We start from the raw sequence: 15,068 nt of genomic DNA, 5'->3' as shown, positions 1-15,068 counted from the left end.
AGACGTTTTTTCACAAGTTTCAAGTTTTTTTGACTTGAGTCAAGAGTCACAGTATATGGTAAAAGGCCCCAATTCACCTCAAGTCGAGAAACACAGCCAGAGGGTTAAAGTGGAGGACCATCCACCCTTGGCTGAGGCTCGGGCCTAATGCCTCCCCTCGCAGGGCCTGTCTGTTCTCAGTCTCGCAGAGGGTCCCCGGCTTCAGTCACCAGCGCTCAGCTCGGGTCTGATTGCTGCTCGAGCAGATACAGTTTGGCTGGGTGTGACCGTTGCAGTTCCGCGCGGGCTTGTGCCCTCACTCCCCTACCCCGCCACTCCGTCCCGCGACACCTGGGGCGCGATCCCGGGTCTCCGGCATAACGCAACAGGGAACCAGCCGCAGGAGCTAAAGGAGACCTCCCCCAGCCCAGCCCAGCCCAGCCCAGCCCAGCCGGCTGAGGTCCCTGCTACGCGCGGGGAGGGCGATGACGTCACCTTGCCAGAACTGGCTCCACTACATGGGTTCTCGGGTGTCCTGGGGCATTGCACAAAGCTTCAAATGCACATGGGTTTGGTCTCTAGAGAGAGAGAGGGTAAACGCACGAGGCATGACACCCCTCATGAATTAAGCGTGCCGAGAATTTTTTAGGTGTCACGGTGGTGTAGGTGGTGAGCCTGGCAGGGCTGGGGTTCTGGGTTCAATTCCAGACCCAGGGTGCTGTCTGTGTGGAGTTTGCGTGCTCCCCCTGTGTTTGTGTGGGGTTCCTGCGTGTCATACTGTGAAACTCCTCCCAGGCTTCGGGGTGTGAGTAAGGTGGAGCGCTCTCTTGAGATGAGCGGCCGGCCGAGAGGAGTTTCCCCTGAAATCTGTGCTGTGCGCGGGGCTGTTTCTCAGTCTCACACCAACGTCAGATCGAGGAGGAGGAGGAGGAGGAACAGGGCAGAAGTGCGAACGAATGAGTCCCCTCCGAGTCAGGGAATTCCAGGTACCCCTTTTCGAAGTTCCTGCCACAGTATCAGTGTTCATGAGTACTTGGAGAATAACAGTTCATTGTAGGTTTCATTTCACACCTCTCCTCACTTATTCTGACTTCACATTACCTGATTGGCCACTCTGTCTGTCCCCTGCTCCCGCCCCTCCTCTCTCCCAGCCTTTGTTCTCCCGCTACATTACCTTTGCCTACTGCCCTGTCTCTCTCACACCTGAGAAGACTCACACCTGAAGAAGAAACGTTGTGTTTTCTTTCTTCTTTTTTTCAGCATGGAATAAACCTATTACTTGTTCCCTTGAAGAATAACGACAGTGTGTTATCAAGTTTCTCAGCCTCCACCATCAAGGGAAAAGGCTGCCCAGCCGTGTTGTGGAAGCCGATACCCTGGCTTCTCTCGAGAAACAGCTGGATGAGATCCTCCAGTCAGAACAGGAGGCTCTGCTTTACACACAGAGTGGTGGGAGTGTGGAACAAGCTGCCCAGCCATGTTGTTGAAGCTGATACTCTGACTTCTTACAAGAAACAGCTGGATGAGATCCTAAAGTCATGACAGGAGGCTCTGCTTTACACACAGGGTGGTGGGAGTGTGGAACAAGCTGCCCAGCCATGTTGTTAAAGCTGATACTCTGACGTCTTACAAGAAACAGCTGGATGAGATCCTCCAGTCGGACAGGAGGCTCTGCTTTACACACAGGGTGGTGGGAGTGTGGAACAAGCTGCCCAGCCATGTTGTTAAAGCTGATACTCTGACTTCTTACAAGAAACAGCTGGATGAGATCCTGCAGTCGGGACAGGAGGCTCTGCTTTACACACAGGGTGGTGGGAGTGTGGAACAAGCTGCCCAGCCATGTTGTTGAAGCTGATACTCTGACTTCTTACAAGAAACAGCTGGATGAGATCCTGCAGTCGGGACAGGAGGCTCTGCTTTACACACAGGGTGGTGGGAGCACATGTAATGTCTGCCTTATTGGCAGATGTGGCAATAAGGCTCTTAAGGAGATGGATTCCCATTTCCCTTGTATCTGTCAAACCTGCACATGAGCGGCCTTTTAAAGTTAGTGAGAACTGGAAGAACTCCCCAAAGAAATTGTGGCATTCTGGGGGCTGGGGGGCGCTATCCAGCCTGCGTGCATCGTCAGGGTTCCTGCCCAGCGGAGGGCAGTGTGGGAAGAAGGGCTTGAGAACGAGGCCCGAACAGCAGAGGTGTCAGCGCCCCAGCCAGGAATAGCTTCGGGGGAACTCGTGGTGGGACCCCACCCTCGAGGCCTCGGACACTTACCAGAAGCAGGCAGCTAAAAATAAACAGGCCGCCAGCTTGACACTTCAGCAGAAACTTAGCTCTGCGCACAGGCCTAAGGCAGAGACTGCAACGTTCATGGTGAAACAAGGGAGGATTGGTGAAGCCCTGCACCAGAGTGCGCTGATCTCTGCTGACAGCATCACCCTTTAGACTATTTGTCTCAGGTTCGTTCTAGCTCTTACTCTAGGCGCTGCTATCCCACTGCTGAAACGGGCTCGTGCCCTCCGCCACCCATTTCGGCCCACAGCACCTGGGGCGCGAACCCGGATCTCAGCCGTAACGCAGCAGGGAACCAGCCGCATGAGCTAAAGGAGACCTCCCTCAGCCCAGGCAGCTGAGGTCCCTGCTACGCGCAGTGAGGGCGCTGATGTCACCGTATCCGAACTAGCTCCGCTACATACAGTACACAAAGGGTGGCGGGAGTGGGGAACAGGCTGCCCAGCCATGTTGTGGAAGCCGATGCATTGGCTCCTCTCAAGAAACAGCTGGATGAGATCTTCCAGTCAGGACAGGAGGCTCTACTTTACACACAGAGTGGTGGGAGTGGGGAACAAGCTGCCCAGCCACGTTGTTGGAGCCGATGCCACCCGTTTGTAACCTTTCTGTTGTTAGGGGCTAAGCAGTCCTCTAAGCGGTGAATCAAAAACAACCATCTGCCTGTAAGTCTGTGGGTCAGTGCGGCAATTAAGGGGTGTGGCAGTCAGCCAATCGGTACGTCTGTTTCAGTCGTTCAGGGTGTCTGTCTGTCAGTCGGGGGTGAGGAAATTCGACAGCGAATTTTGTCGCTCGCTGAAGCAGTGAGTCAGTGTCCTGCCTGGGCTGGCGAGTCAGTCGGTCCATCAGTCAGCGCGTCTGCTGGTGAGGCAATGAGTCCGCGAGTGAGTCAGGCAGCGAATCACTGCCTCAGCACAGCCGTTCCGGCAGCGAGTCTTCAGCGCGGCAGGAGAGACTGACGCACACAGGGTCCACGCCAACGCACGCCCAAGACACGCAGACACACCCAGAAACCAACTGACGAGGCCGGGGAGGAAGAGGGGGCAGCCCCAGGGAGGGGTCTGGTCAGGGTCCGGGGTGAAGCAGACACGCGCTCTACTGAGGGGAAAACCCAGAAGAACAGCTGACGCTGCAGTCTCCATCTCCAAGGAAATCACGTCTCAGATTCAGATCCACAGCAGGAGAATAATACTTTAGTTCTAAGATATATCAGTCATTATTAACTACTGGAATTAGAATGAAGACATCAGTAGGGAGGGCAGCACAGTGGGGCAGCGCTAGGCCTGGGGGTGCTGTCTGTGTGGAGTTTACATGTTCTCCCCCGGCTTGTGTGAGTGTCCTCCCACAGTCCAAGGACATTCTGGGAGGTGAATTGTCTTCTGGGAAGGTTGGCCCTGGTGTGAGTGTGTGTGTCTGTCTGCCCTGTGATGGTCTGGCACCCTGCCCAGGGTGTACCCTGAATTGCGCCCATCTCTCTCCCGCGACCCCGTACTGGATAAAAGATTTAGAGCAGTAAGGTCACTGGTTCAGTGAATTGAAGTGGAGCGTGGTGTCCAAGCTTTCATAGCGATGTCACTTTTTGACCCTGTGTGAGACAGGTGAGTGTGGGACAGGTGAGTGTGACCCTGCTGGTGCTGTGTGAGACAGGAGAGTGTGAGAGAGGGGAGTGTGACCCTGCTGGTGCTGTGTGAGACAGGAGTGTGAGACAGGTGAGTGTGACCCTGCTGGTGCTGTGTGAGACAGGAGAGTGTGAGACAGGTGAGTGTGACCCTGCTGGTGCTGTGTGAGACAGGAGAGTGTGAGACAGGTGAGTGTGACCCTGCTGGTGCTGTGTGAGACAGGAGAGTGTGAGACTGGTAAGTGTGACCCTGCTGGTGCTGTGTGAGACAGGAGTGTGAGACAGGTGAGTGTGACCCTGCTGGTGCTGTGTGAGACAGAAGAGTGTGAGACAGGTGAGTGTGACCCTGCTGGTGCTGTGTGAGACAGGAGAGTGTGACCCTGCTGGTGCTGTGTGAGACAGGAGAGTGTGAGACAGGTAAGTGTGACCCTGCTGGTGCTGTGTGAGACAGGTGAGTGTGACCCTGCTGGTGCTGTGTGAGACAGGAGAGTGTGAGACAGGTAAGTGTGACCCTGCTGGTGCTGTGTGAGACAGGAGAGTGTGACCCTGCTGGTGCTGTGTGAGACAGCTGAGTTAAGTTAAGTTAAGTGACTCAGTAGCAGTCAGGGATGGGCACTTGTGGCTCCCAAGAGTATTTCCGGTGATCTCTACCTTAATCAGCTGCACAAATCACATCGTTTTGTTCAGAGGGAAGTCAGAGAATCCCTCAGTAATAAATACGCACAACAGGACAGGAGACACAGCCGTAGAGAGCAGAAAAAAGAGAATTCCTTAGTAATAAACACATGCAACAGGACAGGAGACAGAGAGGACAGAAAACAGAGAATCACTCAATAATAAGCACACACGACAGAACAGAAGACGCAGGAAGAGAGAGGAGATCAAAAAGAGTCTCTCAGTAATAAACACACACACTGCAGGGCAGGAGACACAGCGAGAGAGAGGAGAAAACACGGAAACATTCAGTCATAAACACACAACGAGACAGGAGACAGGTGTGAGATTAACGGTTTTATCTTAAGGCAGGCGAGGAGGTAGCGGAAGCACTGAGCTCCGGTCTGCCCCCTCCAATTGCTTTGCATGTCAGAGCCCTCTGTTTCGGCAAGCGTGTCACTGAAACTCCTCAGGGATCCAGCCCCTGACTTCCACCGGCGGAACCGCACCGCCCGACCGCAGCGCCACCAGCGGCCGTCTTTCTTGACGAGAGACGGGGGGCTGGCGCGCCTTCCCCGGGCCAGACACGCCAGGGGGCAAACACAGTGAAACCACGCCTGTCTACCCCCGCAGGTCTGAAAAGGAGTCCGCGGCAGGTGGTGAAATATAAAAATCCACATTCCTCTCTTTCTCTCTCTGGTCCCGGAATTGACCCACATAAGAGTATCTGTGTGCAACTCGAGCCGGGACCGGACACCCAGTCCGAACCACAGCTCGGTCACGCATGAGCCGAGCGGCGCGGCCAAGAAATCCGACCTCTCGCAACACAGCGACCCACTTTCCGTGGAGCCACGCCCCCCCGCGCAAACCGACCGCGGGCACGAGCTGCGCCGCCCCACGCAGCCCCACGCCGGCTGGAGCCTCAGCTCGCGAGCCTGCCGCGTGGCGGTACTCCTCTGCGCCCCGCTGGCGGAGGCGGAAGAAATTAGAACACAGAACCATTGAACTGTTCAAGAAAAAGAACCCGAAAGGACAAAGAGGAGTTTAAAAACGTAAAGCTGACAGACCAGAGGAGCCATTCCGCTCGTCTGGCCCGAGTGGTAGCTAATTCATGTCTTGAGAGAAGTCAGGGGATCGGCTTGAACAACGTGGCTGGGCCGCTTGTTCCACACCCCCGCCACCCTTTGTGTAAAGCAGTGTCTCCTGTCCTGCCTGGAGGATCTCGACGAGCTGTTTCGTGAGAGAAGTCAGGGTATCGGTTTCAACAACATGACTGGGCCCCTTGTTACACCCTCCCACCACCCTGTGTGTAAAGTAGTGTCTCCTGTTCTCGGTTTTAACTGCACTTCTGCAGCTTCTTTGCCATTTTACAAGATTTGAAAGTTGCTATTCCTCTTCTGGGATAGAGAACACGATGTCCTCCTAATTTGTACGCTCAGCCCTACTTCTTTCAGCACGCGCACAACAGTCCAGTTTTTAACGTGCCGAAAATGGACGAAGAAAGAGGCGCGCAGTTTTATTCTCAACCACCTAGTCTCCTGTGGTTCAGCAGCCCGGCTGGAGGAGGAGGCTGAGGGCAGGCAGCACTGTGAGCCGCGCCCCGCTGGGGAGCAGGGTTGTGCGTTAAGCTTGGTGCAATGAGGTCTTTCCCAGCGGGGTCAGCAGAGGTCAAATTCCCCCCCGTCGCCCCCACTCAATCGGGGCTCCCGGTCAGCCACCTCCCAGTCTAATTAGCCCTTGTCAAGGGTGGACAGCCCCTACTCCTGCCCCAGTAGATACTTTCTAGCATGCCACAGAGAGACGACGCCCAGCACACGCTTGACACGCACGTTCTCAGTTTTTCCGATCACGCCTGTACTGTCACGTCTGCACGCCTTCACTGACCGGAGAGCTGCTGCTGACAGGAATTTCTACAGCTCTACATCGCTGGCCTGTGGGTGTGATCAAGGCTCCTGCCTCACAGGCACTGCCGGGTGAAACAGATCTCAAGCTCTCGAGAGCGAGGAGCTGCAGCTCTCTTAAAATATTGCCTTTTTTAAAATGCAAATTGAAGCAGCAATCAGCATCGCCATGCTGGGGCCCTGGCTTCAATTCCTGGGGTGCTGTCTGTGTGGAGTTTGCATGTTCTCTCCAAGTTTTTCCTCTGGGTGGGCCGGTTTTCACAGTACACAGAAATGCCGGTGGGTTCATTGACTTCTGGGAACCTGGCCCTGGTGTGCGTGTGTCTGCCCTGCGATGGACTGGCGTCCTGCCCAGGGTTTGCCTCGCCTTTGTGCCCATTGCTTGCTGGGATAGGCTCCAGCTCCCCCGCACCCCTGAACTGGATAAGGCGATTGGACGCCTGAAGGATAGAGGCTCACTGTGCTGCAGCGCGCTGTGTCACACCCCCCCAGCATGAAGTGCAGATCCACACAGATAGCATGAGGACATGGTATCATGCAAACCTTGAAAACAATAGTTGCAGCTCTTCCCTCTAGCTATCATCGATCTCCTCTGTGTCTCTTTATCAGTGCGTCTCGTGGTCAACCACCTGTTTAGTACAGAACCGGTTAGAGCTTCTCTATCTGGGGTGACAGCAAATGCTGCTGCTGAGCTCTGGATCTCCCCTGCTGATGGGAGATTTTCTCTCCGATCGCAGTCCCTAGTTTCAAAACTACCCAACTTCACCGACGTCAGGGAAGAACTCGAAGCTTCTTTCCTGAAGCGGCTCGGACCGAGTTCTGCCTCGACAGCTCGCACTGCTCGATCAGCCGATGATGAGCGGACGCAGATGAGTGCGACGCGATCCGACGTGCCCACGGAGGTGACAGGCCGGGACAGGGCTGACGCTAACGGCAAATCCCGCTTGGGTCCGTTAGAAGCTGAAAGCAGGTCTGAAACAAAAACCTCCCAATCAATTCGTGATTCAGATCTCGGCTGGAGCCAAAACCGGGAGCCACGGAAGGGTCTTTCCCGGGATCGGGCTCGGGAAACTCTGCTCTGGCTTGTCCTGGTCCCGATGGAGCCGTCTGTCTCCCGGTGTTTGGTCCAGCCCAGCTTCGTTAAGAAGGTGTCCCTGAGGGCTTGTGGGTATTTGGCCAAGGTCGCAGGTCACAGAGGAGCCCCCTGCCCTGGATCTCAGACCTCACCCCTCTCCGGTTTGCTGTGGTAGAATCTGGCCAAGGCTAGGAATTTTTTGAAACGCGCCCCCCAACAATCTCGCACAAACTCAGCTACGGAAAAGACTCGTTATGGGAACGCGTTCGCCGCAGTCCCCCACCTTTCTCCGTCATTCCCGGCTGCTCCTGTCTCCAATGGGCGAGCAGTGGACGGGTTTGAAAGCAGCAGGGGGGCACCTGTCCTGCACCTGACGTGAAACCCAGCTCTGTCCGCTGCTTGTATCAGAAAGGAGACGCACAGAGGAGCTCGTTCCCGTCGCTACGCCCCGCGGGCAGAAACCCGCAGCCCATTTAGAGCTCATCTGGACTCCAGCCCAGACGGAAGGGGCGCAGATCCAGTTTCAGGGGTGGCCCACAAACAACTGCGTGCGCAGAGCAGGGCAACAGAGAGAGAGAGAGAGATCCATTGTTCTGCTTTCTTGACCAGATAGTTCTCTTTTCCTCTGCATCCATCACCACTGCTGAAATAGGGGCTTTTAATGTAACCCACAACACACTTTAAACACACTGATCACAAGGCAGCTACAGCAGATGCCTGGTGTCTCCAAACCCACTGAGACCACAGCTCTCTGCTTATAGGTCTTTAATCAGAAGCGGCTCGGACTGATTTCTGCCTCGACAGCTCTCACTGCTCGCTCAGTCGATGATGAGCGGACACAGATGAGTATAACGCTATCTGACATGCCCACGGAGGTGACAGGCCGGTACGGGGCCGATGTTAATTACAAATCCTGCTTGGGTCTGTTAGAAGCTGAAAGCAGATCTAAAAAATAAACCTCCCAATCAATTCGTGATTCAGATCTCGGCTGGAGCCAAAACCGGGAGCCACGGAGGGGCTTTTCCTGGGATCGGGCTCGGGAAACTCTGCTCTGGCTTGTCCTGGTCAGAATTGGCAGGACGGGTTACAGATGAGCACAGACCCTGTGCCCTAGATTTCAAACCTCAGAGAGAGAGAGAGAGAGATCCATTGTTCTGCTTTCTTGACCAGATAGTTCTCTTTTCCTCTGCATCCATCACCACTGCTGAAATAGGGGCTTTTAATGTAACCCACAACACACTTTAAACACACTGATCACAAGGCAGCTACAGCAGATGCCTGGTGTCTCCAAACCCACTGAGGCCACAGCTCTCTGCTTATAGGTCTTTAATTAGAGGTAGAATAACAGAACAAATGGCGGTCAGTGCGGCCAAAAGAGAGACAGCGCCAGATGTTGGCTGAAAACCCCATTGTTCCACACTCCCACCACCCTCTGTGTAACGTAGTGTCTCCTGTACTGATCCCTGTATCTTACCCAGCAGTCTCCTGAGAGAAGTCAGGGTATTCAACAACATGGCTGGGCAGGTTGTTCCACACTCCCACCACCCTTTGTGTAAAATACAGCCTCCTGTTCTTGTTGCTTGGAACCAGAGTTCGGGGTCGGAGTGGACCCACGTCAGAGACTGACACTGCGACACCCTGCGCCTCATCTACAGAAGAGCAACATGCCTGCCTTGCACTTGTACTTTTCAGGGTTGGGCTAACGAGCCCCCAGTCCCTGGGCAGACTGGGTACCGGTAAGCGAACAGCTCGAAAAAAGACCTACGATCTGACCGAGTGGCCCCAGATCTAGGGAGCGTACCGTGTTTCGGCTGAGATCTGCCTCCCCTGGCCCCACATTTCAGACCGCCCATCGCCAGTCTCCCGTTCTCCCACCCCGGGGACCCCAAAACTCCCTGCCCCCCCCCCCCCATTTCCCAGCACCTCGGCCCCCAGCATCAGGCTGTGGGATTCTGCTGGAAAACAACTTTTTGCCCTGCAAAACTGTAATCTCAGCCCTTCCTTATTTCCCAAGTCATCGATGGCACTGGGTCCTACTGACGGGCCAATCGTGCTTCTCCGTGCGGTCAGCGTGCTGTTTCCAGATAGTCCAGGGCTCAGTCTCACTTCCCTGCTCAGACCTCTGTACTGAGCATAAGAGCTTTTCAAAAAACAGCTCGCTTGCAGTTTCTCTTCCAGTCTGCATTCAGGTTATTGCACAAACCCCTTCATAAAACTGCAGTGCCCCCAGCACTACCTCCCCCCACCCCAGCTGTGGCACAGAGAATGAAAGTCACCGAGGGTCTTACCAGAGAGGAGAATCCCTAGGGAGAATAAAATCCGACCAGGAGTCATCTCTGCTCATCCACGGACTACAGATCTGTGGCCACAAGCAGGAAATAACGGTTGATTTCAAACCCCACACCGATGTACCATGGGATTTCCTGTTTTTTTTTTTATGCAACACTTTCTTACAAGCAGAAAGAAGGCCCCTGGGCCCCTCGTGTGCAGGATGAGCTGGCGGTGTGTGCGGGCTGGGGCTTAGCTTCTCGACCGCTCGGTCCAGAGGGTCCGGAGCCAGGAGGGGCTCAGACGGCCGGGAGGCGCTCAAGACGAACACGCTCCAGTGCTCCACAAAGCGGCTGGCCTTGTGCGCCTTCTGCTGCAAAATGGAACACAAGACAATGAGGCGTTTAGCGCTGTGCTCCCCGCAGAGCTCAGCAATGGACAGTGGAACGTGAACCGGAGGGCACGGGTGAAAGTTCATTTAAAACGGCGTCAGGTTGCTGGAGCGAGCCGATGCCCTGTCTCCTCTCAGGGAACAGCTGGATGAGGTCCTCCAGTCGGGACAGGAGACTCTGCTTTACACACAGGGTGGTGGGAGTGTGGAACAAGTTGCCCCAACCCTGTTGTTGGAGCCAATACCCTGGATTACAAAGGTAAAATGTGCCTAATGGGCTCTCGCATTCATGGCCTCTCGACTGATTTTAGGACTAGTAGCCACCACCTGATATTATGTAGGTTTCTTGGAAAACAAAATCTGTCAAAACCCCATAGACATGACTTGGGAAAGCACATCACCACTAGCTCTGGGGTGCTGTCTGTGTGGAGTTTGTATTTTCCTCCTGCCATTGTCTAAGGACATGCTGACAGGCAAATTGGCTTCTGGAAAAATTGACCCTGGTGTGTGAGTGTGTACCCAGCCTTGGACTGGCATCCTGTCCAGGGTGTGTCCTGCCGTGGGCCTGTTGCACGCTGGGACAGGCTCCAGCTGCCCCGTGAAACTGAATTGAAAGAAGTGGTTAGAAAACGGCTGGCTGGTGCTGATGATGGCAGACTGGGGAGCCGCCGGGCCTCCCAGTCCTCCCTGACCAGGCCGCAACAGGAACTGAAACTCTGGATCGGAGGGCTGGTGGCCCAGAGGAGACGGAAATAGACACCAGGGTGACACTTCTGCTATTATTGCTGGTAGAGCCAGGATGTTTGCTCTCCGCTGTCCCAACTGATTGCTGTAATGCTCTGCTCACTGGCGTATCTAAATCCACACTGAACAAACTACAGCATGTCCTGCATTCGGCAGCCAGAATCCTGACCAGGTCATTGTGCAGGTGATCGCATTACTCCTGTCCTGGAGTCCCTGCACTGGCTTCCTGTCACGTTTTGTGTCAACTTCAAAATCCCCATGCTCACCTACAGTATAGGATTCTGCATGGCTTGGCACCTCAGTACCTGTCTGATTTACTATCGTCCTACTCCCCACCTCGCAACCTTCGCTCTTCTAATTCTGGTCTCCTGTCTGTCCCCTAAGCCCGTCTATACTCTGGGGGTGACAGGACCTTCTCCTGCTGCGCCCTAAAGCTCTGGATCTCTATCCCTAAGGATATCAGAGAGTCACCTTCCCTAAACTCTTTCAAATCCAGACTCAAGACCTTCTTCTCTAGAAGGGCTTTTCTTTAATTGTTTTTCTTTCCTACTGTATTCCAAAAAAACGTCAATTTTGGTTGTGTAATTCTCCTGTCTCCTCACATTCTGCATTTTCTCCATTAATGTACAGCGCATTGAGAAGCCACTTTTAAAGGCGCTATATAAACTAACGATTATTATTGACACCCATTTCTTGTGACAGCCAGACTGCTCTTGCCAGAACCCGATACTGCCATTACCACTCCTGCTGCCTGATCCGCCTGTTATCCAGAGAAGGAGCTACATCCCCCCCCCTTGTGCCCTATCTACCCCCCCCCCCCATTCAGAATTTGCCCCACCTCACCCCACTCATGCAGTTGTCCATGTGGAGCAAAGCACCTCACTCCAGGGTACAGTGCCACCCATCCTCTGGATCTGAACCCTGAAACCCCGTCATGTGGAGTGTTTCCTACACAGTTTCAATCAACCAGCCTTTCCTTAGACGTAAAACCACTCTCCACCCCCAAAAAATGATTCCAGCAGCACCCCCCGTCCCTCCCCAATCTTCAACACTAAGTCACTAGCTACGCGAGAACGCGCACTCAAACCGCTCGTCTGTAATCCCATCGGCGGCTCATAGACTCCCAGGAGAAACTCTTTACAGCTGTGGCTGCCCTCTAGTGGCAGGATGGTCGCTACTGCAGCCCCCTCCAGTGGAGGACTGAGGGTTCGCTGCCCACGTCACACCAGTGGTTCTCTGTGTTCCGCAGGGGTTCCGTGAGCTCTCACATAGGCTACAAGAAAAATAAATATTTGCTATCAATAATAATAAAAAAAATGTGTCACGATGGCTTTGCACGGCTCCAGGAAGTCAGAAAAAAATTAGGTATATCTTCTGAAACGTCATCTTCAAATTCGCTCTCTGAATACATTTCTGTACTATCGCTGCAAGAGCCTGAAGGCACCTCAGAGGTGTCGGATGAATTTCCCTCTTCCATCTGCTCTTCTATCTTGTTTGGAGAGAAAGATGTTTGCCATTTCGCCCGCCGGCAGATCTCGGAAACTCCCGCAATGAGAGAAAATGGCGTGTTACTGGGTGGAAAGATCGCGGCGCTGACATCACTGCAACTGCGTGTGAAAAAAAAAGAAAAATGTGTAAAATAATTAAAAAAACTTAGAGACTTCACGTCACAAGAACAGGAGAAGTCCACTGACCCGATTTCAACTCTTCATCCTTACAAACAGCTTTTAATGAAGTGCTGTTGCCAGTGTTTTGGTGCAGCACCGAACACGAATATCCAGTATTATCAGAGAAAGCTCCTTCTGCTCTTCACCCGTTTGTGACCAACTACCTGTGTGAAACCGGATTTTCTTCGGACGTGTCCATAAATACGAAGTATCGCAACAGAGTGGATGCAGAGCCGAACACGAGTCTGCAACTCGCACCTATAACTCTAAATATAAAGGACATTGTAGAAGTAAGAGGCACTCATCACACTGAGACTGTTCTGTTTCTGCTCGATTGAAGTGAATGTTGATTAAAAATTATCAGTACTCTTTTTCAAAAACCTCATGTATTGTTGTCTCCCTGTGTTTGAGTCATTTTGCTACCAACTTTTCCTATCTGTGCCCAGTTAGACCACAGTAAGTGTCGTCTGGTTCTATATATCTATTAGTTATTTTTCCTTTGTTATCAATGTAAAAAATTAAAGGCTTTCAAACCAGAAGTAAACCCTTTCTGGTTTTCCTCTAATTTGGTCGAACGGGCGGTTAGAACTTTGATTCCTTTATTCCAAACGAGTATTTCAGTGATTAAGCTTTATTGAACTGTAGGGGTGCTAATCGTAGACAAGTTTGTGATTAATCCATCCGTTTTTCCTGGTGAGGGTCGCAGTGAAACCAGTCCACCGCAGGGCAAGTGCAAGCCAATCGTATATGGGGACAATCTGGAGGCCACAGTAAGGGCTGAGGGGGAAATTTGGCCCGGCCACCTCCCTACTCTCCTGTGAAAATGCCCTGGGATCTTTAATGACCACGGAGTCAGGACCTCGGTTTGTCGTCTCATCCGAAAGACAGCGCACACTACGGTCTAGTGTCCCCGTCACTATACTGGGGCATTAGGACGGATACAGACCGCAGGGTGAGCGTCCCCTACTGGCCCCACTAACACCCCTTCCAGCAGTAACCTTAGTTTTTCCCAGGAGTGTCCCCTCCGGGTACTGACCGGGCTCACACCTGCTGAGCTGCAGTGGGCTGAAGGCTGTGAGTTGCAGGGCGATATGGCTGCTGGCTTCATGGGATTAATAAATGACTGAAATAAACTCAATGGGCTCATGCGATGCTAACAATTAAAACAAAAGCAATCGATAGTTTCTTCCTTAATAATTGGCTGAATTGCGTCTGAATAGCAGTCCTAGAATGCTTTTTGCAGAACACCGCCATAACTAATCCTGAAAAGTAAGAAAAAAGGTTGCTGGGGATCCGCGACATCATCTTCTTCGACAGAGAAAGGTTCCGTCACCGAAAAAGTTGGAGAACCACTGCTGTAGTTACACCACCGGCTTATTTTAATGTGCGATTTTTCTGTACAGCTTCCCCCCCGACATTATTCTCTTTTTTTCCACCCGTACAATTCCGCCGGGTCGAGCGGAGGGGAACGGGGGACGGGAGAGCGGCTCACACATGGACTGTCTTTAATAAAACAGGGGCGTGCTGAGTCGCTAGGGGCGGGAAAGGATCCGGAGACGACTGCTCTTTCGGGGGCTTAGCGCGAGAATGAGCACAGGGGGGTCGGGGGTCCCCTATTTATACAGAAGGGGAAAAGGGGGGGAAGCGAGCCCGTTGGAGTTGGCGGCCTGGGGGGACAAGTCCTCGGTCCTCAGGGGGCGTATTTACTGTCGAATAACGTAACGTTTACTGTTCAGTCCACTTGTGACTGAACAAAAGGAGACATTATTGTGAGGGGGTGAATACTTTCTTCAGGCACCCCTTTCCCCCTTACCCCCGATTTTGTTAGGGAAAGCAGTTTTCCTCTAAAAAACTGGGGGCATTTATTGTTTACTGTCTTTGAAGGGACAGTGTTTGTATGGGGTCGGTACTGCCCGGTACGCGGTCCCGGCGCATTTTAATGGTTGGCGGAAGTAAGTTAATAAATGCCCCCTAATTTATAAATGCGCTGTCCACCGTCTGAATCTCGTCGGCGCGAATGCGCGCCCGATTATAAACCGCGGCGCGGAGCAGCATCGCAAGAGGCTGGCTGTGGCGTCTATACAGTCTATACTGTATACGGTTTATACAGTCCAGGCACTGCGGGCGGGTCTCGACGGGCAGGGCTCCGGTGTCCGCTCGACACCCCGCGCGAAGGGGAAACAACGTCTCGAGTTCGCTTCCGGCCCCATCCTGTCGCGGTCCCCGAAGCGATTTGGAGGCGCCCCTCCCCTGACTGGGTCCGGGGATCCATTTCTATCTCCCCGCAGTCCAGCGGGCGGGGTGGATGAGCGGCGGCGGGCGCGCTGTGTCGCCGGAGGCGGGGCTCGTCCGGTGTGTGGTGTGTGGTGTGTGGTGTGTGGTTCACACCTGGCGCTGAGCTAACGGGCTTGTGTCCAGCTCGTATTAACCGATATCAAGTGTGTTGTTTTATTTTCTTTTTTCTTTGGAATTTGGGAAGGGGATA

The 15,068-nt window shown here is 53.4% G+C and overlaps 1 protein-coding gene across 1 annotated transcript in view; it reads right to left on the bottom strand.

The window, feature by feature from the left end:
- LOC148834203 (integrin alpha-M-like) overlaps positions 1-10,962 on the bottom strand; it is a 61,537-nt gene extending 50,575 nt beyond the window's left edge. Inside the window, exons 1-2 of the mRNA XM_088916904.1 lie at positions 9,968-10,962; positions 9,802-9,872 (exon numbers count right to left, since the gene is read on the bottom strand). Coding sequence (XP_088773030.1) covers positions 9,802-9,847 — 46 coding nt within the window. The 5' untranslated portion in view covers positions 9,848-9,872; positions 9,968-10,962. The remainder of the gene's footprint in view (positions 1-9,801; positions 9,873-9,967) is intronic.
- Between the last annotated feature and the right edge of the window lie 4,106 nt (positions 10,963-15,068).

This window comes from Atractosteus spatula, chromosome 5 (assembly GCF_055471065.1).
Source record: "Atractosteus spatula isolate fAtrSpa1 chromosome 5, fAtrSpa1.hap1, whole genome shotgun sequence".
NCBI classification, from domain to species: Eukaryota; Metazoa; Chordata; class Actinopteri; order Semionotiformes; family Lepisosteidae; genus Atractosteus; species Atractosteus spatula.
This window is presented reverse-complemented; position numbering and strand designations above follow the sequence as displayed.